The sequence below is a fragment of the Plectropomus leopardus genome, chromosome 2, assembly GCF_008729295.1.
Source record: "Plectropomus leopardus isolate mb chromosome 2, YSFRI_Pleo_2.0, whole genome shotgun sequence".
Lineage (NCBI taxonomy): Eukaryota > Metazoa > Chordata > Actinopteri > Perciformes > Serranidae > Plectropomus > Plectropomus leopardus.
Genome location: NC_056464.1, coordinates 41,220,291 through 41,242,623, shown reverse-complemented (window position 1 = coordinate 41,242,623; position 22,333 = coordinate 41,220,291). Strand labels below are relative to the sequence as shown.

At 44.8% G+C, this 22,333-nt stretch overlaps 1 protein-coding gene across 1 annotated transcript in view; it reads left to right on the top strand.

The window, feature by feature from the left end:
- LOC121948945 (metabotropic glutamate receptor 7-like) overlaps positions 1–18,587 on the top strand; it is a gene marked incomplete at its 5' end in the record, with an annotated part of 47,343 nt that extends 28,756 nt beyond the window's left edge. Inside the window, 2 exons of the mRNA XM_042494505.1 lie at positions 14,660–15,595; positions 18,441–18,587. Coding sequence (XP_042350439.1) covers positions 14,660–15,595; positions 18,441–18,587 — 1,083 coding nt within the window. The remainder of the gene's footprint in view (positions 1–14,659; positions 15,596–18,440) is intronic.
- Positions 18,588–22,333: the final 3,746 nt, after the last annotated feature.

Here is a 22,333-nt window from a genome sequence, read left to right as displayed (position 1 = left end):
TCAGTGTGTGAGTGTAGCTGCTGATATAATTAATTATAAATGATTTTATTTTATTTTAGCACTTTTCAGGGCATTTTCTGTTTTGGGTTCTTTTACTTTTATTTTTGTTTGGCTAATTTAATTGTCCTGTAACTTTTTCTGAATTTCTTTCTAATTTTTGGTTATTCTTTTTTTTTGGTCATTGCCTGCTTTCCATGTTTTTGAAAAAAATCAAGCTAATTGCAGGTTTCAAGTTTAGCCTTTGTAACAGAGCAAAAACACACAAATCATAAAAACAGAAAAACCTTTGACTCTGGTGAGTGTTGAGCCACCGTATTGTTTTATTATTTTAAATCTGTTGAAGCCGTTTGGTGTTTCCTTCCAGTCCTCACCACCACACCTCCGGCTCCGTCTTTGCTGGTCGCTGTTTTTTTCCTGCACTGTTGGAGGATCAAATGCTGCGTGTCGATGATAAACGCTCGGATGTGTCTGCGGTGTTGCGGTGGCGTCCTCGCAGCCACAGAGCGGCCATGTTTTGTGGCTGTGATTGGAGCCGCAGCGTCATCTGCTTCTGCATTCAGGGCCACGTCTCTGCTGCTTCACAACACTAAATTATTCACCTCGATAGCCCGCGGTAAGCCAGATGTGGCAGAGCTGTTGCTATTAGGCCTCCCATTATTGCTCCTTTCTCTCTCTCCTCACACCTCCTCTGTGTGTGTGTGTGTGTGTGTGTGTGTGTGTGTGTGTGTGTGTGTGTGTGCTGCTCTCCTCATCACAAAGGGAGCTATTACTGCAGCTATATGTCGAGGCGTGACAGTCAGACCTACGATGATTGAGCGGAGGTACGTGTACAGTGACTCTGTGAGGCGCAGCAGAGTCATCAGCGTATTTCGAGGATTAGTAACCTTTGTTTGAACTTGCCACTTCTAACAGAGCCGCAGAAGAAGAAAAGCGCGGGCCCCGGGGAACGTCTGCCATGTTCTGTATGGATCAATTATCCTAATGTGGCGCGCTGACATACGTGTTCTGCCCTCCGTGTCCTTTTGTGTCACGGATCTGGTGATGTATTCATGTTAATAAAGAGAGGAGAGGGAACACGTTAACTGTTTATAATCTGAGAAAACTCAACAAGTTTGCTCCTGCTCCTCCTGCTCCTCCTCCTGCTCCTCCTGCTCCTCCTGCTCCTCCTCCCCCTCTCCTCCTGCTCCTCCTCCTGCTCCTCCTCCTGCTCCTCCCTGCTCCTCCTGCTCCTCCTGCTCCTCCTGCTCCTCCTCCTCTCCTCCTCCTCCTGCTCGGTGTGTCTTTAGCTCCCTGCGGGCTCTCGCCTCTCTGTGGCTTAATGGCTCAATCAGACAGTGTTTCGGTCCGATGGGTCTCTGTCAGGCTTTACGTGTCCATAATCTGCAGCAGGACGACTCTCTCACTCTGCTGCCACAATCCAACAACAACCACTCTGTTAACACACACACACACACACACACACACACACACATACACACACACTCTTATTCGCTGACTTATAACGTTTATTATAAGGATCCCCGTTATGTGACGCCGAGGCCAGACGCCAGTCTTCCTGAGGTCCATGACATCGCGTCACATTACAACAGAAACCAACTAATAAAGATTAATTCTTTATTAGTAAACAAATAAAACTAATAATGATTCAAATTAATGAAAACACAAACATAAAACTACACCATCAGTGATGAACAAATGAAATCACCGATCAGTCAGCTGTCACCACGGTTGGGATTAGGCGACAGAGTCAGGGACGGCCCTGCCAGCGCGCTCGCACTCCTCATATTTCGCTGTGACCTGACGCCGTCCTTCAGTGTTTCGTGCAGACGCGGGCTAGTTTTGTCCGGCTGAGTTCTCTAGTGACGCCGCCCGTGCGTGTTGCATGTGGACGCGCCCGGTGTCGTCCGGTCCTCTGCTGACGTATAAAAACAACGGCGCCAGTTCTGTGCGACCGTGCTCTGTTTTGACGTGGAACGTGGTTTTTGCCATCATGCTCGTGCGCCCAAAGCACTGACAGGTGTTTTTTGAAGTTTGTAGCAACAAACAGGCTGGTGGTTCGTGTGTTTCATATGTTCACGTGTTCATACTCGTGCTTGACATTTGTTCATTGATTATTGGAGGAATCACGCGGTTCGCTCCTGCGCTGCTGCTGTGACACACAGATCCTGTCTGTCTCTTTTTTAGTTTGGCTGTAATGTGTCTCATTCAGGTCTTTTACACGTCTTTGTCGATTGACGGTAACCACGGTGCTTATCGCTGTCCCTCTGGCGTTGGATCAGGACGCTCTGCAGGCGGACGGGCGTCCTGTGTCCCTCTGCAGGCTGCTCGGGCTGACAGTGGATCTGTTCATCAGTGGAGATTACCCTCTGTCCTCTGTGCTCCTCCTTGTTTTCCCTCAGTAAGTTGGACATGGACACAGACATGTCCTCCTTCATCTGATCCTGCTGCTGCTGGACGGAGTCTCAGAGGAGAAGCTGGCGGTCTTTCACCTGCTCCACCTCGCCCAGTTCCTCTGGACTGGGAGGCTCTTTGTTTCTGTCCGTCTGTGTGTCTCCTGTTGGACGCTAAATCAGAAGAGAATACCTGCAAATATAATAAAAGCCTGCAAACATAATACAGATCTGCAGCTTTTAACCCTTTCAAACCTGGATGGTTATACGTGAGAGCGGCCACATGTGAGGGACGTCTGGGAGCTGATAGTCCACGATTTCCCAGAGGAACTGTGGATTCGAAACTTCGGTCTTCTACGATGCAGTAACAGCGCCCTATACTGCTGGACGGTGTCGTAGTCGCAGATGTTGTTGATGTTGAGGAAAGTTCTGCATCAGGACTCTTTTGGCAGGTACTCAATATTAAATGACTGGGATCAGACCGGGGGCAAAAGAAACGTGACGGGGACATCCCTGGTTATGATGACAACACTCCCATCAAACAGTTAAGTGAAGTAAAGTGAGCGCTGACAGCTGTAACGTCACCTCCTCACACCTCAGCGTGATCTCGCTCTGCGGATTCATCCTGAAACGTTCAGATCCATGATACAGGATCCATTCAGGAAACGGTGCTCTCTGATCCTGACTCTGCACGTTTCTACGCCGCGATAGAGGCGCTGCAGAGCTGCGCTCAGCATCCACACACCTGCACGGACAGAGACGATACGAAGACGTCCTCCTAAAGTCTCTCAGCGGCTCACAAAGCAGAACATGTTGTTCTTGTTTCATTAAAGAGTCGGACGCCGCAGGACACAGACAATAGTCCCTCCTCGTCCGTCTCCTCCTCTCTGCTGACATCTGCTGCTAATCCTCCGCAGACCCGTTTCATCCAGTTCCAGCCTCAGTTCACATTAATTCAATTTATCACGCGTCATTTCTGTGTCCCTCAGTGAGCGGCGGGTGTTGTAGCCCAGCGGTCGCTCTCCTCGGAGGGACCGTGTGATTATTCATGCTACGTGATACTTTGTGTATTTGTAGTTTGTACATGTGTCGTCTGAAGCGGCGAGAGGCGGCAGGAAGTCTTCCTGTTGACACTGTGTCTCCCTGATGAGTCGCAGATGGCTCTCTGCGAGGGTCGGCCCTCGCCGCCCCCTCACTGTCCGCCAAAATGTTATCTGTGCGTTTGAAGACATGCAGTTTGTAATACTAGACTGAAAGCAGCTAGAATGGACATTTTAACAAAGACGTTGTCTCGCTGATGACGATAAATCTCCAGAAAATGATCAGCTGAAACTCTCTGAAGCTTTTTAGTGATTTTCAGCTCTAAATTTATCCGTCCGACTGCACTTTGACTGCTTAGGCTCAGTCTCTGCGCTCTCATCGCTCCGACTCTCTGAGATCAGTCCGTCTGTGAGCGAATACTCTGAGAGCGCCATGTCCTGCAGGTCCAAGCTTACTTTAATCTGCAAACCACATTTACTCTGGAAATATTTTACCGTATTAAATTACCGTAATTAAATTAATATGGCTCAGTGAATGCAGCCCAGCAATCGTTTAATTAGAAAATATAAACTCGTCAGACGATAACAATAAAAAAAGACATTTATCAGTTTTGTTTGATCATGAACATTGTTTTGCTTTCCACAATAAAAGTGCACGCACTGAGAGATAATAACATGATGGATATTAACCCTTTGGAACCTGAGCATATTGGCTTTGTTTCCATCAAAAGCTTTGGAAGAAGGCAATTAGTAAATGGCCAAAAATAATAGCACAAAATAAGTTAAAAGTTACAAAGAAAATTACAGCAAAATAAGCAGCAAAAAAGAAAGTGAGAAGCAAACAAGAAAAAGACCTGAAGAAAGTTAAAAAAAACAGAAAAAAAATAAAAAATATATATTTGATATAACCCTGTAATTTTTTTGCCCTGTACCATAATTTTACATATATACTTATATGATTTGTAAATTTCCTTTTTTTATGATAGCCAATAATTTCTATATTAAAGTAAAAACAAACAAGAATTAATATATATATATATATGTAAATAACCCTGGTTTTTTTTTTCGCCGATAAACTAATTTAGATATATATTTATATAATTTATAATACAGTTTTGTGGACATTTTCCTTCTTTTTTCTTCTTTATTATAAAATCTAATATTGGTTCCCCAGATAACTTTTAGGGTTGTTTTGGCATCTTTTACTCTTTATTTTTGCAATTTACGAGACATTTTTGCCAAGTTACTCATTACTTTGTTCCCGCCATGTTATCAGAAGTCGTGAAACCATGTCCTCAGGGTTCAGGCGTCTTAATGCCGCACAAAACACTGCCCAGGTGTCAAAGGGTTAATGCACTGCAGCAGTATGCTGATTATTATTATATATTATTGTGAGCGCAGTGTGATGTTAGAGACGCTTAAAGACGGTGACAGAGGGACAACAGGTCCACTCTGCACGTCTCTGTGAGACAGGACACGCTCCAACGGTCTCTGTGTGCAGAGACGCACGATCTGACAGGATGATTACAGCGTCCATCAGAGAGAAGCGCCGCCGCTCAGCGGGGACAGACAGGAGAATACACACACACACACACACACACACACACACACACAGATTAAAAGCACTTCCTGCTCTGATTGAGAAACAGAAACAGAGATTGAGACATTAAAACTTGACGTTTCATCTTGTTGCAGCAGAAAACATGTTACGCCTGAAATTACCAAAAACCTCGTTAACTTAAAGTTTCTTCAGTTGTTTTTTTAAAGAGACAGTAAATATCTCTCTCTAATGCTGCAGAAATCCACGTCTTTCCTGCGTCCCCATCTGCTGTTTTCAAAAAGGGAATCAGTCTCAGTGAGACGTACTCCACAGTTTAACGTGATTCCGACCCAGTGGCGGCGGCGTTGGCGGCGGCGTTGGCGTTATCTGTGAGGGCTCAGAAATCTCTCAGCTGGACTCAGAAATGTGCGTCCGCTCGTCTTTCACGTGTGCGAGCTGCAGAGAGAGAGCGATGGGAGATCTGGCGTCTGCGGAGCCTCGTTTGGAGTCACGAAAACTGACCTTGATCTCTGTGAGAGCGACCCCTCACTGGCCTCCCAGCAGTGTTATTAGTCAGATGGCGAGATGTGAGACGCTGTCAGTCCAGGATCAGGTCCAGGATCAGGTCCAGGATCAGGTCCAGGATCAGGTCCAGGATCAGGTCCAGGATCAGGTCAGGATCAGGAGGGTTAATGAAGCTCTTCCACTGATGAGCAGAGAAAATCTCTCCTGACGAGTTTCTGACTCCAAACTGAAATTTTCTAAAACATGAATCTGAAAAAAACAGCAGCTTCGTTTTTCAGAAAAACTAAACGATGATGATAATAACCATAAACAGATCAGAGTGGGACCGCTCTGTACGCACGACCAGCACCTCTACGTTTGACTTTTTGGCGTATGATCGATGTGATAATCACGTCTGCAGCACCATGGAAACGTTCTGCACTGACAGCATCACCGTTTTTGTTTTTCTTTTCTTTGAGCCAATAAAATAAATTAATTTAAAAAAACTAGAAAAACTTTGACAGACGTCTCTGCTGACAAGGCTGCATCTGTCTCACTGTGGACAGACATCTCTGCTGAGACACCTGGGGATGCTGCAGGTGTCTCTCTGTGGACAGACATCTCTGCTGAGACAGTTGGCAAAGCTGCAGGTGTCTCGCTGTGAACAGTTGTCTCTGCTAGAGAGGCTGCAGGTGTCTCTCTCTGTGGACAGATGTCTCTGCTGAGGCAGCTGGTGAGGCTGCAGGTGTCTCGCTGTGAACAGTTGTCTCTGCTAGAGAGGCTGCAGGTGTCTCTCTGTGGACAGACGTCTCTGCTGAGGCAGCTGGTGAGGCTGCAGGTGTCTCGCTGTGGACAGATATCTCTGCTAGAGAGGCTGCAGGTGTCTCTCTGTGGACAGACGTCTCTGCTGAGACACCCAACAAGGCTGCTGGTGTCTCTGCGTGGACAGACGTCTCTGCTGCAGGTGGACAGTTGCAGCATCGTGTGTTTGCTGTTCAACTGTGCTGTGTGTGTTTGAGTTCAGTGAGGTGCTGAGGACAGAAATGTGAGGACAGAGGCCTGAAGACAGCGACATGAGGACAGACGTGTCCTCCTCACTGACTCGCACTGTGTTCAGATGAAGTCTGATAAAAGTCACTGCACTGTTCTCGCCGGGTTTGTCCCTCTCTGGTCTCAAACAGACAGTGTGGACACCTGAGGACGCGTGTGTCTCAAAGATGGATAGAGTGAGGATTGTCTCCTCGTGTTCTCCCCTCTCATAGTATCATTTGTAATTTTTGTCCCGTTGTCTCTGGGGAACGCTGCTGAAAGGAATCAAATTATTCAGATTTTCCGCAGCTGTAAGTTTCTTTGAAGACGGATTCTGTTTTATTCCCGTTTATTCAGCCCAGGAATCAGAGGACAAAGACGCTCCGTCTCTCACCTGCTGAGGGAAAACAACATGTCAAATCATGTCCGGATAACTGAAGTGACGCCCCGGAGATTAACCCTTTAAAAACCTGTGCAAACTGGCTTCATTTCTTTCAAAAACAATCTTCACATTTCTGTCAGATTTCTCTCAAAATTAGCAAGAAACGTGTAAAAAGAGAAAGAAAGAAAGAAAGAAATAGTTTTCTTGGTATTTTTCTAACACTTCTCTCTTTTTTTTTTAGGCTGATTTTTGTAATTTTCTTGTCACCTTTTACTCATTTTTTACAGTTTGTGGGACATTTCATGCCAGGTTGCAAATTGCCTTTTTGTCTCACTTTTTTCTTCTTTTTTTGAAAGAAATCATGTTGATACTTGTGAAAGACATCTGAGAGCAGCACAAGAAAAAAGATGTTGCTCCAGGTTTTGAAGGGTTAAAATCCCGGTTGAAGTGAAGCTGCAGTTACTTTATAATCCCGTCTGGTTGGGAAAGTTTGGCCGTGTTGTTGAAGAGAAAATGGTGTGTTGTTATCTGCTGTTGAAGCTCTGCGTGTTCCTGCTGCTGCAGAACTAAAGGAGTTCGTATTATATCATATTTTTAAGCTGCTTCGAGGAGATAAACGCTGACGTTTTGTCCCAATTTATTTCAGTTTCTCCTGGAAAGTCTGAACACACTGAGACAAGTGTTTCAGTTGCGTCTCAAACCCACTTTAGTTTAAAGTTTACATATTCAATCTTTAAAATATTCTGATCTATTGATCCTTTAAGCGACGCCATTATTTATTCATTTTATTTTTTTAAAATTCTTTATTCTCCTGCAGTTTATGGTACAGATCATAACATAAAGACAGTTAGATTTCCTCCACTGACCTTTGTCAGTGAATTTCGAAGAGACAAAGTGTTTGTGTGACAGCTCTGTAAAATATTTCAGGAGGAGATTTTAGAGAAAAATAGAATATTAGTCAGAATGAAACAACATAATTCCTCATTTATTTTAACAAGATCCGTCGGTAAAGGTCTGCCGTATTCCACCCAATGAAACATGAATATCGTATCAGTGTGAGCTTCTTCGTTGCGCTATCACTCGGCTCGTTCTTCCAAAACTGAAAAATCAAAAACAGCTGCAGAAAAAATTTACAAATTACAGTTTCAGACTGAATTTTTAATTTGAGCGTGTTATTTCACAGTTTTCATAAGTGGTTTCAGTAAATCATAACCGGTGTACGGATGATTTTCTGTTCTCGTCCATTTCCATCGATAACACACACACACACACACACACACACACACACACACTTTAGTGAGCACACTGAATGAATCCCAGCTAATCAAAATGTGACGTCTGCTCGGAGGAAATTGGATCCCGCTGTGAGTTTGTCACGTGACTGAGTCAGAGCGTGTTGTTGAGGCGTGCGGTGACGCCGTCGTCATGGTGATGCCGTTGGGGGCAGTGATACTCGTCTGATTAGTCCGTTTTTCTTTCTGTTTCTCGTTCGCTTCCCGTCACTCAGGCCGCCGCTAATCTGCTCGCTCTGTACATCCCCGCGCCGCGTGCCGGCGGGGAGCCGCCGATTTATTTCCTTTTCCATTCAATTAATCAATTTAATCAGCTTCCACAGTCAGCGCGTTAATGACTGAGGCTCACAGTAATGAGAGGAAGCTCCTCTGTGTGTGTGTGTGTGTGTGTGTGTGTGTGTGTGTGTGTGTGTTTGTGTTTGTGTTTGTGTGTGTGTGTGTGTGTGTGTGTGTGTGTGTTGTGTGTGTTTGTGTTTGTGTGTGTGTGTGTGTGTGTGTGTGTGTGTGTGTGTTGTGTGTGTGTGTGCCAGCGTGTGTGTGTGTGTGTGTGTGTGTGTGTTTGTGTGTGTGTGCCAGCGTGTGTGTGTGTGTGTGTGTGTGTGTGCCCGCGCGTGTGTGTGTGTGTGTGTGTGTGTGTGTGTGTGTGTGTGTGTGTGTGTTGTGTGTGTGTGTGTGTGTGTGTGTGTGTTTGTGTGTGTGTGTGTGTGTGTGTGTGTGTGTGTGTGTGTGTGTGTGTGTGTGTGTTTGTGTATGTGTGTTTGTGTTTGTGTGTGTGTGTGTGTGTGTGTGTGTGTGTGTGTGTGTGTGTGTGTGTGTGTGCGTGCACTGGAGTTTTGACGCCTTGTAATCTGAGCAGAGTCGGTTAGTCACCAGCGACAGGAAACACTGCACACAGTGTGCGAGTGCACGACGCCGTGTGAGTCCGAGGAGCCACAAAATAACGTTCACACAGAAACTTCATCTCTTCTGCTGTGATTTCGAGGGCGTGTCAGATCAGCTGATGTGCTGAAATGAGTTTCGTCCCGTCGGATGTGAAGAAAAGTGAGAGCAGGAGCAACAGATCAGGCCGCTGTCTTTACAGTCGTCATAAACCGCCGCCTCACCGCTCCGGCAGTGATTTCAGTGTAAGATCCAGACGCCGCCGGACGTCAGAAACCGAAAACGTGGCTCGACAGAATCGTTCGTAGTTAAATTTCACGCCTTCTGTCAGCCAAACGTTACCTGCTAAACAGCCTGATCAAATCCAGTCAGTTCAGCTTTATTTATAAAAAGCGCGTTAATGGCGTCAGTCTGTGGTGAGAGCTGAAAGTGAAGCTGTGATGCTGCAGCTGTTCTCACTCTGAAGTCAAATAGCCGTTTTTGCAGTGGTTTTGGCGTAAGATCCCGACGCCAAAAGCCACCTTTCGTGGTTGTGTGATATGTCAGCCGAGAACGTGGCAGGACAGAAAATGACATCAGTCACTATGACAACGTCCAAGAAAATGTATTGTTGGTGTGAGCAGAAGTCTTGATTTTACCGGCTGGTTTTTAGAGTATTCAGAGTTCACAGAAATTAAAACAGCTGTGGAAAAAAAACTGCAAATTCAAAAGTTTCAGATGCATTTTCAATTTTTAGATCAACGTGCGATTTATTCACAGTTTTCTCATAAGTGTTGTCAGAGTGTCATAATCAATTCACACAACAATGTGAAGCCTGTGTGTTTGTGGGACCATCAGACTCATGAGCAGCGTCTGAGGACGTGTTGGACTGTAAATGTAGTTTGTACCTGCAGGTCACAAACACTCAGGATGGACTTTATGGTGAAGGAAGAGACATCTTATGTCCAACCTTTAGACTTCTTTTAATGAGAATTATTATAAAAGCAGAGTATCTTTAAGTGTATAGACAGAAGTCTGCAGGAGATCCATAAACTCAGACTGAGGGGAAAACATCAGCTGAAACAAAAGGTCTCTCTGCAGACGATGAGGAGAGCAGGACGCAAAGGAGAGGAGGGAGGAGGGAGGAGGGGAGGGAGGAGGAGGAGGAGGAGGAGGCAGGAGGAGGAGGAGGAGAGGAGAGAGGAGAGGAGGTTTAAAACCAGTTTCCTGTAGGAACATAATGAAGTGACAGCAGCAGGATGGAAGAGAGGAGGAGGGAGGAGAGGAGGAGGAGAGAGGAGAGGAGGAGGAGAGAGGAGAGGAGGAGGAGGAGAGAGGAGAGGAGGTTTAAAACCAGTTTCCTGTAGGAACATAATGAAGTGACAGCAGCAGGATGGAAGAGAGGAGAGGAGGAGGAGAGAGAGAGAGGAGGAGAGAGAGAGGAGAGGAGGAGGAGGGGAGGAGGAGGAGGAGGAGGAGGAGAGGGAGGAGGAGGAGAGGATGAGAGGAGAGAGGAGAGGAGGAGGAGGAGGAGGAGAGGAGGAGGAGGAGGGAGGATAGGAAGAGAGAGGAGGAGGAGGAGGGAGGAGGAGGAGGAGGAGGAGGAGGGAGGAGAGGAGGAGGAGGGAGGATAGGAGGAGAGAGGAGAGGAGGAGGAGGGAGGAGGAGAGGAGGAGGAGGAGAGAGAGGAGAGAGAGGAGAGGAGAGGAGGAGGAGGAGGGAGGAGGAGAAGAGAGAGGAAAGGAGGAAGAGGCAGGAGGAGGGAGGAGAGGAGGAGGGGGAGAGGAGGAGGCAGCAAAGAGTCAAGGCCGAAAACACTGCCTCGTATCCATGGCAACAGTAATCACTTTTTCCTCAAACAGACAAACAAAAAATATCCTCAGATGTTAAGTTTTCTGTAAAATTCTCCAAAAATAAAAATAAAAATATAAAAAAATTGATTATTAAATTTTTTTTTAAAAAAGGAAACCAAATTTTTTAAAAGAAAACATGCTTTCCGTACTGTTTCCTTAAAAAAGAGAAATTAAGAAAAATATCTTTCTATAAAAATCACTGAATAATTTTAAAGAAAAAAGGACAACACATTTGTAGAAAGCAAATTTTAAAGGAAACAGGCCTTCCAAACCTGTTTTCTTAAAAAAAAACAAAAGAAAAGACAAAATATAAAAGTGAGGCAGGAGGAGAGAAGGTGGGGGGGGCAATGAGGATCCAAGGCCAAAAAACTGCATCGTATCCATGGCAACAGCAATCACTATTTCCTCAGTGTTATGATGAGCTCCGGGAGTAAAGATTGGCTCTGTGCTGCGTTTTTGTGACCTCACGGCATCATGTGACCTCACAGCATCATGTGACCTCACGGCATCATGTGACCTCATAGCGTGATGTGACCTCATAGCGTGATGTGACCTCATAGCGTGATGTGACCTCGCAGCATCATGTGACCTCACGGCGTCATGTGACCTCGCAGCATCATGTGACCTCACGGTGTCATGTGACCCAGAAAAGACTAAAACGGGTCTCCACCGCAGTTTGGACACACGTCTTTTACAGTCACCTGAAATATCTCCTCATGCCAGTGGATTTTTTTGTGATAAATGAAAGTTTTTGGAAAGTGAAAACTGAAATTGACACAGAAAGCCATCTTCTCATTTTGACGGTAATCATCTCTTCTCAGTTGTTGTTCTTTTTTAAATCAGCTGGTGTGTTGTTTTGGAGGACAGCTCTGTGGATGATTCAGCTCGCAGTAAAAACCTCCTGAACGACGAGCGCTGAAGGACGGAAACAAAGGAGTTTCAGCTGGTTGTAATCTGTAATCCTCACGGTCGACGTCACGAACCCCTAAATCTGACACGTGCTTCCTCTGAGATGTCTCATATTCGTGCTCATGTGCTCCAGGTGTGTTTCCTGTCAGACCTGTCAGTCCACGCCGCCACACCCGGTTCACCTCGTTCACGTCTCCTCTGTGACCCAGAACGTGGTCCGAGTTCAGGACCCGGGGACCGGATCCGCTACTGAGGCTGATCTCCAGCAGGAGGGGAAGGGGGGCACGTGGACCCGCTCCACCCGTGGTCCCCGCCCCTCCTCCTGCTGTGACACCTCCTCACAGACCTGAGCGAATCATCGAGGACGAGGACTCCTGACCGTGTCCTCCTGACCGTGGCGAAGGCCACAAGACAGCTGGCGTTTTCCGTTTAAATGATTGACCCGGCGCCGCTCCGGCATTTTGAATCCCATTTGCACTTCCGCTCAGAAATCCTTTTTGGATTTGTGAAGCCGTGAGTCAGTCTGTGAGCGGCGCGGAGCTGCTGACACATTTTCATCGTTTCAAACGCTGAATGAGGAGGCGTGTTCACCTGGCGCCGAGACATCAGGGAGGAGGAGCGGCGGGGATTTGTGTCAGGCTTTCAGCTGGGTTTTGTCGGTCCGTGTGTGTCGTTGTGTTCAGCACACAATGAACATCTCAGTGTGGAAGTGATGGATGTGGAGGCCAGCGCTGATGAACACCATCCAAAACCATCAGAAAACCATCCGAAAACCATCAAACAGGGTTCCCACAGTCATGGAAAACCTGGAAAAGGCATGGAGATTCAGAATTACATTTCATGGGACTAGTAAGAATCATTGGAAGTTTTGAAAAAAATCATAGAAATGTATTTTATTATATTTTAACAGTTTTGGGTTACCTTTTGTCTTTAATTTTATTTTTTGGCAATTCTGATAGACAACTTAATCAAATTTGGCAACTTTTTTCCCAAAATATTTAAAGATTTTTGAGGAAAACTTAATAATTTGAGGAGAGAAATGAGGAGAAGACATTTTAAATGTATTTGTTCTGTAAGTTGTTTTTTAACATTTTTGGTGACTTTTTTTCCCCTTAAATTTTTAAAAGCTTTTCTTTTTTAAAAAAAATCCCCCAATGACATCATTTATAACAACTATAAACTATAAGAACAATTATGATTGCATTTTCAAACTTTCAGTGGTCCTTGAAAACATCATATGGGATGCTGAAATTATGTTTGAATCTTACATGTTTGAAACCTGCAGGGGCAAGAAAAAAACAAAATTGGTTCCCTTAAAAGTCATGGAAAACCTTTGAAATTTTGTCCGTGACCGTGTGTGGGAACCCCGGTATTACCAAAGTGAGAGGCAGAGGGTGGCGTGCAGGAGACGTGAGGGTGGTCGGATATTTTTCTCCTCCGTTGGGAGGAAATGAGAGTCGGTTTTGTTGTGGTGCTGAATCGTCACCGTGTCCGAGTCGGAGCCTCGGGCTGACCCGGGCTGTCAGCCGGATGCAGCGTTTTATCCCCAGGTTGTCACCCGGGCTCTCCGGTCGCACACGGGCAGCCCGGGGACAGCCTGGCTGACGGTGGGCGGCGATAAAATCTTTTTAGTGGAGCGTGGCCGCCGGCCGCCGGAACCGCAGTGACTCAGATCGGCCTCTGTAGATAATCTGTTTGGGGATGTCCTCAGCGCTGCGTAATTGATCGGCTCGGGTCACAGAAGCATCTGAAATCCCTCCAAGCCTTTTCAAGTCCTTCAAACACAACGCAGCGACCTGCCAAAATCATCAACAGCAATACAGTCACAGAGTTTCAGTCAGCGGAGCTGCTTCCAAGGTCCGGGCAAGGATTCAAGACCAGCCTGGAACTGCTGGGAGGACGAGAACTGATTGGCTTTTTTACACTTTAGCTTATTTCACATAACAGCAGATTGAAAATTAAATATTCTGGACACTTCGGACTAATCAGACCCGTCTGCTGTCAAATGGAATATTAAAATCACGTAATTCTTTCAGTAAGAACGTGTTTTACTCCCGTCTGATCCCAGAGGTCGGGCGGCGTTTATATGCAGATATATTTTTAATGCTGCGTACAGAGCGCTCAGTAAAAGGAAAGCGAGGCGCGGGATCAGTGCGGAGCTATGATCCAGGTGGGATTTATCCGTATCGATGTTTGACTAACAGAGTGTTCATTACTCATTAGCAGCGGTCGAGCTGTCAGATCAGCGAGACCTTTGCCTCAGTGAGACGGCCGAGCCAAAGCAGCTCGCTGCCACACCAGATCTGAGCTGTAAATCTGAGAGACTCAGTGTGTTTCTGACAGTTATCACCTCACACTGTTTTACAGTGAACACACACACACACACACACACACACACAGACACACACACAAAGACACACACACAAAGACACTGTGTTTGATTCACAGTTTTCACTTAAAGCTTGAGGTAAATAAAAGTGTCATTTTCAAGAAAGTCAATATTTCAGCATCTCAGAGGGGCAGACGGGATCATGAGGCTGCTGTGTGTGCAGATGGACCGTGGAAAACTTCCCTCCATCTAACCAGCTCTGAGATTTATTTATTCTAATTCAGGATTTTTAGACTGTGGTATTTCTACTTTTGCTTAAGTAAAAATATCTAAGTACTTCTACCACAGCTGGAAATAACATCATAAAATTATGATGTCAGCTGACGTGTGATATGCTGCAGAGGGGGGATGGTGTGTGTGTGTGTGTGTGTGTGTGTGTTTCTGCTGCAGAGACGGAGCAGTTTTATGAAACGTCCATCTTTCCAGCAGTGAAATTCGTCTCGATCTAACCGTCTGTGGCGCTCTCTCTGCAGATGGAGGACATGCAGTGGCCTCGGGGGGAGCAGGACGTCCCCAGCTCCGTGTGCAGCCTTCCCTGTAAAACCGGAGAGAGGAAGAAGGTGGTGAAGGGCATGCCGTGCTGCTGGCACTGCGAGCCCTGCGACGGCTACCAGTACCAGCACGACGAGTTCACCTGCAAGCTGTGCTCCTACAACATGCGGCCCAACGCCAACCGCACCGCCTGCCAGCCCATCCCCATCATCAAGCTGGAGTGGCACTCCCCCTGGGCCGTCATCCCCGTCTTCCTGGCCATGCTCGGCATCATCGCCACCATCTTCGTCATGGCCACGTTCATCCGGTACAACGACACGCCCATCGTGCGGGCGTCGGGCCGGGAGCTGAGCTACGTCCTCCTGACCGGGATCTTTCTGTGTTACATCATCACCTTCCTCATGATCGCCAAGCCGGACGTGGGCGTGTGCTCGTTCAGGAGGATCTTCCTGGGTCTGGGGATGTGCATCAGCTACGCCGCCCTGCTCACCAAAACCAACCGCATCTACCGGATCTTCGAGCAGGGCAAGAAGTCCGTGACGGCGCCGCGGCTCATCAGCCCCACCTCCCAGCTGGCCATCACCTCCAGCCTCATCTCCGTCCAGCTGCTGGGCGTCTTCGTCTGGTTCGTGGTGGACCCGCCCAACACCATCATCGACTACGACGAGCAGAAGACCTTCAACCCGGACCTGGCCCGCGGCGTGTTGAAGTGCGACATCACGGATCTGCAGATCATCTGCTCGCTGGGTTACAGCATCTTACTGATGGTGACGTGTACTGTTTACGCCATAAAGACCCGCGGGGTCCCCGAGAATTTTAACGAGGCCAAGCCCATCGGCTTCACCATGTACACCACCTGCATCGTGTGGCTGGCCTTCATACCCATCTTCTTCGGCACGGCGCAGTCTGCAGAAAAGGTAAGAACCGACGGACGAGTGAACTGCTGGATGGATGGATGGATGATGGATGAATGGATGAATGAATTAACTGCAGGATGGATGGATGATGGATGATGGATGGATGAACTGCGGTCGTGAAATTGCCGTTTTTCTGTTGATTACATAAAGTTACGTTTGTGCACTCTTGGTACGATTGAAACTGTTTTAAACCAGCATTACGTTTATACTCCTTTTTTTTCCTTTTTAAACTGAAAAATATATTTAAAAAGATAACATAATATAAAGTGATTAAAATAAAGTATCTGTATCTATATAGCTACATAATTACATATACACACGTGTACGTACATTCACCACCATGTATAAATACACCCATATACGCATACATCCACATATTAACGAAAACAATTGAATAAGTTAGAAAATAAATGAATAAAACTTAAAAAAATGCAAAGTAAATAAAATTCTATAATAAATCAGTCAGTCATTTTCTGTAACCGCTTGTCCTCGTAAGGGTCGCGGGGGGGGGGGGCTGGAGCCAATCCCAGCCGCCATCGGGCGGAAGGCGGGGCACACCCTGGACAGTTCGCCAGACCACCGCAGGGCTCTATAATAAATGATATAGCCTATATATTATTGCCTTTTTCCCCGATGTTTTCAAAAGAAATCACATATTTTTTAGTTTTTCTTTCAAAAACATGGGAGGAGGCAATGAGTTACTCAAGAAAACAAGCAGGGGACTGACCCTAAAAGAGTTCTTAATTATTTCTAAATCTACTACTTTCTTGTCAAATTCTGTAATACCTTTTTTCACATTTTCAAAAGAAATCAAACCAGCATGCCTAGGGCATCGATCTTGGTTTCAAAGGGTTAAAAACAAGAGTAAAGCACACTGTCTGTTACAAATCCACAACAAATCACAACACAGCAGAATCCATGTCGAGCAGAGCGTCACCGCGTCATCGTGCCACATTTGATCAGCCCGAAGGCTTCCAGACGAGTCTGATCTGCCGCCACAAAATAAACGATCTCGCTCCCGTCGGCGCAGACGGACGCTTTGATATCAAAGCGTTGCAGAGAGATGATGAGACGGAGGCAGTGACGGGGCTCTCCTGTTGAAATCCGGACCGCATTTGGTGCGAATGCTGTTGGTAAAATATTGAAAGCGACATATTTCTTGTTTGCTGCGAGCGCGGGCTGCGTTTGTTCCGATCCTCGGTGCTGATGAAGTCGTCACCGTGTGGAGGTTTGAAAACAGACAGCAGCTGCAGCCACAGGTGTCCACTCGCCTCTGAGCCGCCGCGTCAGCGTGTCGTTTCGGGGTTTTCACAGAGTTTTGTTCCGATGTGAGGAAAGTTTGAGGTTGCGGGGAAAAGTTTAAATGTTGGTCCTGTAATTGCATGACCTTTAAGTCTTTTCACGCTTTTATGAAAACTTTTGCTGAATGAAATGAGAGTCTGAAATGTGGAACACAATCTGCTGTACGGGGTTAATAAGCTTCAGCAGAGCTCCCATCATGCACTGCAGGGATAAATAGTGATTATGTGAGCTTCGTTAAACTGCAATCTGCTTAACTTCTTCATGTTATTTCAGCATACCCAAAAAACCTTTGTTCTCCAAAGGGATGGCTGTGGTTAGGATTTTATATATACTGATACTGCTTATTGGTATCCATAAGTATTGATGCTACTCTCTATGATTTGGTGCAGAAAATACAGACAGTAGAAGACATGACATCTAAAACTGTGGAAAAATTCAAGTTATTTTGTGTTTGTTCCAAACTGAAAGCTCAGTGATTTGTGTGACTGCTCATGTGACACTTTTTGAATTTCCTTTGACAAACAAAGTGAGCTGCAGGTTTCTGCAGAACTTCATGTGAATCTTCACTTTCCTTTGAGTAAAAGAACAAACAGAACTATAGTTCTGTATATTCTTATTCAGAAAACTGATGAGAATTTAATATTTATGATTAGGACCGATTCAAACAAATTAACTCAGTGAAAGCAGAAAATAACATTAATGTATAATATTTACATAAAGTGAATAAAGTGTGAGTACTTGACCCTGCATAAAAAATAATAATGTCTAAAAATCTAAGTTTCTGCTTATCATTGACATATCCCAGACTCTTATGGTAAAATAAAATAAAATAAGATAAAATAAAATTCACCTAGCATGTAGTTCATAATTTTTTGGACTAAAAAAATTATTTATTTATTTATTTTTAATTTTTTCATCCAAAAACATGATGGCATCATGACAGACACCTAGCATTTAAAGGGTTAAAATTTTGAAAATTAATGAATATTTGATATTTATGATAATGAAAAGTAATTTTCTAAATCTAATAATGTCTTGCAATTTGTGGCTCACTGCCTTTTTCCTCATGTTTTTCAAATAAACTGCACGCATGTGCTGCAGGTTTAAAGACTGAACTACTTGCGAACGCTTCAGTCTGAGACAGAAATAATAGAATTTGACAGATGTGGTCACTGAACGCATTTTGGGTCAAACTTCTGCACAGTTTCGTCCATGCTGACTGCTGATGAAGAGTTTGAATTTGTTGTACAAAAAAGTCAGTGGAAAAAGTTTTAGTATCAGAGCTTACGAGCGAATTAAAATCCCATTTTATGAAGCACAAATATCCCTCTAATTCCTGCGTTGCCAGTGATTGAAGTTTCGGTAAAGAGCTGTGAAGATTAGGAGGCTGCTGCTGCCGCCGAGATCCCTGCGGCCCAGGTGAGAGTCCGGCACGACGGCGTCAGCTCTGGGGTTTGATCTTTAAAGCCTCTCAGCTCCGCTCGCAGCATTAAAGACACGGATCAGGATAAACCCCTCTGATGGACTTGTGTCCCCTCCGCAGGGATACACTCGTCCACACAAAGCGCTTCGGGCCACAGAGACGGTGATAAACCTGCAGCCTCTGAGCTGCCTCACAGAGCCGTCAGTGCACGCAGAGCGGCATCCTGCAGCCTGTGGCACTGAGCAAATCCAACAAGCACATTTTTAACCCTTTGAAACTGGCTTGATCTCTTTCAAAAACATTGGAAGAAGGCAACAAGCAACCTAACAAAACATGACCCAAAAATTAGCCAGAAATTGGAAAAAGTTTTAATAAAACACTCTGAAAATGATCATATTTAATAATCCCCCTCAGCTGAGTCTCAGATCATCGCCTTGTTGCTCGTGATATTGTTACTTGTGTTTTTGAAAGAAATCAAACTAATTTCTCACGTTTCGGAGTAGAAGATGCTTGTGAAAAGGGTCTGTAGACGGCACACGAAAACTGATCTATCATCTAAAAATATAGTGGCATCATGCCAAAAACCTGGCATTTGAAGGGTTAAACATCGGAAAATTAATGAATATTTGATATTTATGATTAGGGCTGAAAAAACAAAAGTAGATAATAATATTAATTCTAAGTCCGGTTTTGAAAAGAGCATTTTGCACGCAGTGATACGAGTGTGTTTGGTATTAAAGCGGGCCCTAAGGGGTTAAAGACGAAGTTGTTTTGTTGGTGAAACTACACTAACTTACGTTTGTGTTGAGAGACACTGTGGCGTGGAAAGAGTGGACGCTGAGTTCAAAACTGACTCCAGAGGGACACCTAGAGCGTCATTCTTTGACACGTAGAGCCACAGAGGAGGCTGCTGAATTTAACGAGTTGTGAGCGAGAACGTGTTGATAAAGATATGAAAACTAACGACTGAGTTTGGGTCACTTCATGAGGAATGATAATTTCTATGCCGTTATGATGCAGCGTGATCTGTGGTGAGAGGAAAAAGAGAAAAATGACAGCGAGACAAAGAGAAACAGAGAGGACGACAGGGAGGACATTTGTGTGGATTTGTCCGAGAGGTTTGAGGTCACTGCAGGACTTTCCCTTCAGACTGAAGGTGCAGAGAGGCTGCGTCATCAGGACGAAGGTCTCATCTGCAGAGAAATGATCACTTCAGACGCTCTTTATTTCATTACATCACATTGGCATCGTAAAAACAAACACGAAGACACCTTTTTATACCGGCCACCTGTCCAAAGAGCAGCGTCTCAGGTCTTTACGAGAGCGGACACTGATGAACGTCTGCACATCGTTATTCTGTAGTTATTATCATCGTCTTTCTGCAGATCGCTGCAGTGGAGTCGTGCAGAGCGAACACACACCGTGAGGTCAAAGGTGAACACGCGTTGTAAAATCAGTTAGTTATTGTAGTTAATCGGCAGTTGAAGCTGCAGCAGAGACACAAAAAACGGACTATATGTTTCGAGGGTTTTCTGATTTTTTTGTATTTTAAGACATTTCTAGAATGGTAGGACATTTGTAGAACTTTAGGACTTTTCTTGGATTTGAGGAAATTTCGAGCACTTTAGGACATTTCTCAGATTTTTGATGTTTATAGGAATTTAGGACATTTCTAGAATTTTACGACATTTTGAGGATTTTGGGATGAATCTAGGATTTTAAGGACTTTACTAGGATTTTAGGACATTTCTAGCATTTTAGGACATTAGTGTCTTATCTGTGTCCTCTGTGGGGGATCCTCCTCTGGCTCTTTTTGATCAACAAGCTCTATTTTAATGCTGTTTTATTCACTCTGACACCTTATGGAGACTAAAAGTACTAAGCAGTTCCCAGTTGGGATCACTTTATCTTGCTTGTGAATTAGGAAATGGTTGGGGGGCCACCAGGGGCCCTATCAGGGGCCCTATCAGGGGCCCTATCAGGGGCCCATAAGCCATAAGTTGAGTTGAGTCACTGTTTTACAAACATCTATGGAGCTTCTAACCTGACTGAATCTGTACAATCAGACTGGATTATAATTTTGTTAACATATGGAGATAATATATATGAATATTATGATCATTGTTGATAAATCTGATAACATTAGTTAGTACAATAATCACATCTGTTATTTAATTTTTCATTATGTTCTTTATTTGTTTTGCCAGAACAAATCTCTTTATATGTAATTTCAATAAACACACTGAAATATACATTTGAGAAAAAGTAAAATAAGCTTCAGCAGCTGCGTTCACTGTTGAAGTCTTCATACAGATCTATACATACAAACAAACGAGAAGCTATAATAAACTCACAGGTAAGAGTGAGGACAAAACCTGTCTTTAAACAGTTAATCACTCTCAGATTAGAAACAAAACCACTGTTCCTCTTTCCTCAGTAATCATCAGCAGAGGGACTGAAGATTCTCCCCGTTTGTTTCCTTCTTTTAGTGTTCATCATATTTACGGCAGTGTGCGTTAACCCTCAGAACGCCGCAAACATGTTTTCTTTATGGGTCAGCGATAACTGTGACCGAAAGCTCTGTGTTTTGTGCTATTTTCATGAACACTACATCTCGAGAGCACCTGGAGGGATTTCTTCGAGTTTGACACAAACTTTCACTCAGACTCAGCAATGAACTTATTAGAATTTGGTGGTCAAAGGTCAAGGTCACTCACTGAACTTGCATTGATCTTATTGTCTTGAAGGCTTTGAGTTCATTTCCACAAGTTTGGCACAAACTTTCACTTGGACTCAACCTTGAATTGATTAGATTTTCATGGTCAAAGGTCACGGTCACTCTGACCATGCATCCATCACATTGACCTTGTGTTTCTCCTATTTTCATGAATGTGATATCTCGAAAAGGCCTTTAGTGAACTTCCACAAGTTTGGCACGAACATCCACTTGGATCAAAGATAACTTGCTCAGATTTTGGAGGTCAAAGGTCAAGGGCACTCTGACCTTGCATCCTGCTCATTCTCTTGAACATGATTTCTTCAAATTTGGCACAAATGTCCACTTGGACATCAAAATAAACTAATTCGTTTTTGGTGGTCAAAGGTCACTGTGACCTTTCATCCATCCCATTCTTGTGATACGATATCTCGGGAAAACCTGAAGGGAGTTTCTTTAACTTTTGCACAAACATCCCCTTTGCCCTAATAACTGAATTGGTGACGTGAACCTTGAAAGCGTAGAGATCTTCTGTGCCGTGTTGAAGATGCGTGTGAAGCATCTATGTTGTATAATTCGTAGTTTCTTTGCAGCACCGTCACCTTTGAAACATTGTCCGCTGTCATGGCTGCAAGTGTCTTTAGTCCAAACAGTAACCGCAGCTTGATTAGCTCGTGCAGGCAAACATCCGTGTTTCTGTAATTCACGGTCTCTGATAACTTAAGATTCAGACGTTCAGGAGGTTTCTAAGGGGAGACAAACTATTCAGAGAAGTAGAGAACTTTGTTCTCGACTAACTGACCCTTTCAGACCTGCTGTTTTCTCACGTCGACCTTCACTGGTAATATCTTCATTGTGTCCACGGTGTGAATGTACGGAAACACCCTCTCAGTGAAAGTGTGTGTGAATGTGTGTATGTGTGAGTTAGTATCGGGGTCAGAGAACGACAGCTTTCCTTTGTTCCAGTCCAGATTCACTCGGATCCTCTGGAGCTTCCTCTGCAGAACCACATCAGTAGATGGAGCTGGTAGAGAACGTGCTGAGTATTTACCTTTATAGGACAATAATCTCCATAATCCAGACCCAATAAGTCCCTTCCTGTGGACAGACTCTGCTAACACGCTGTGTGTGTGTGTGTGTGTGTGTGTGTGTGTGTGTGTGTGTGTGTGTGTTTGGTGTTGTGTGTTTGAACAAGCAACTTAAAACAGCTTTAAGAGCGTGGCGTGGCGTTCAGTCTGGCATTGTCGGCGCTCTGACAGAAGAACAGGTTGTGTTGAAGGTCAGACGAGTTTTTTTA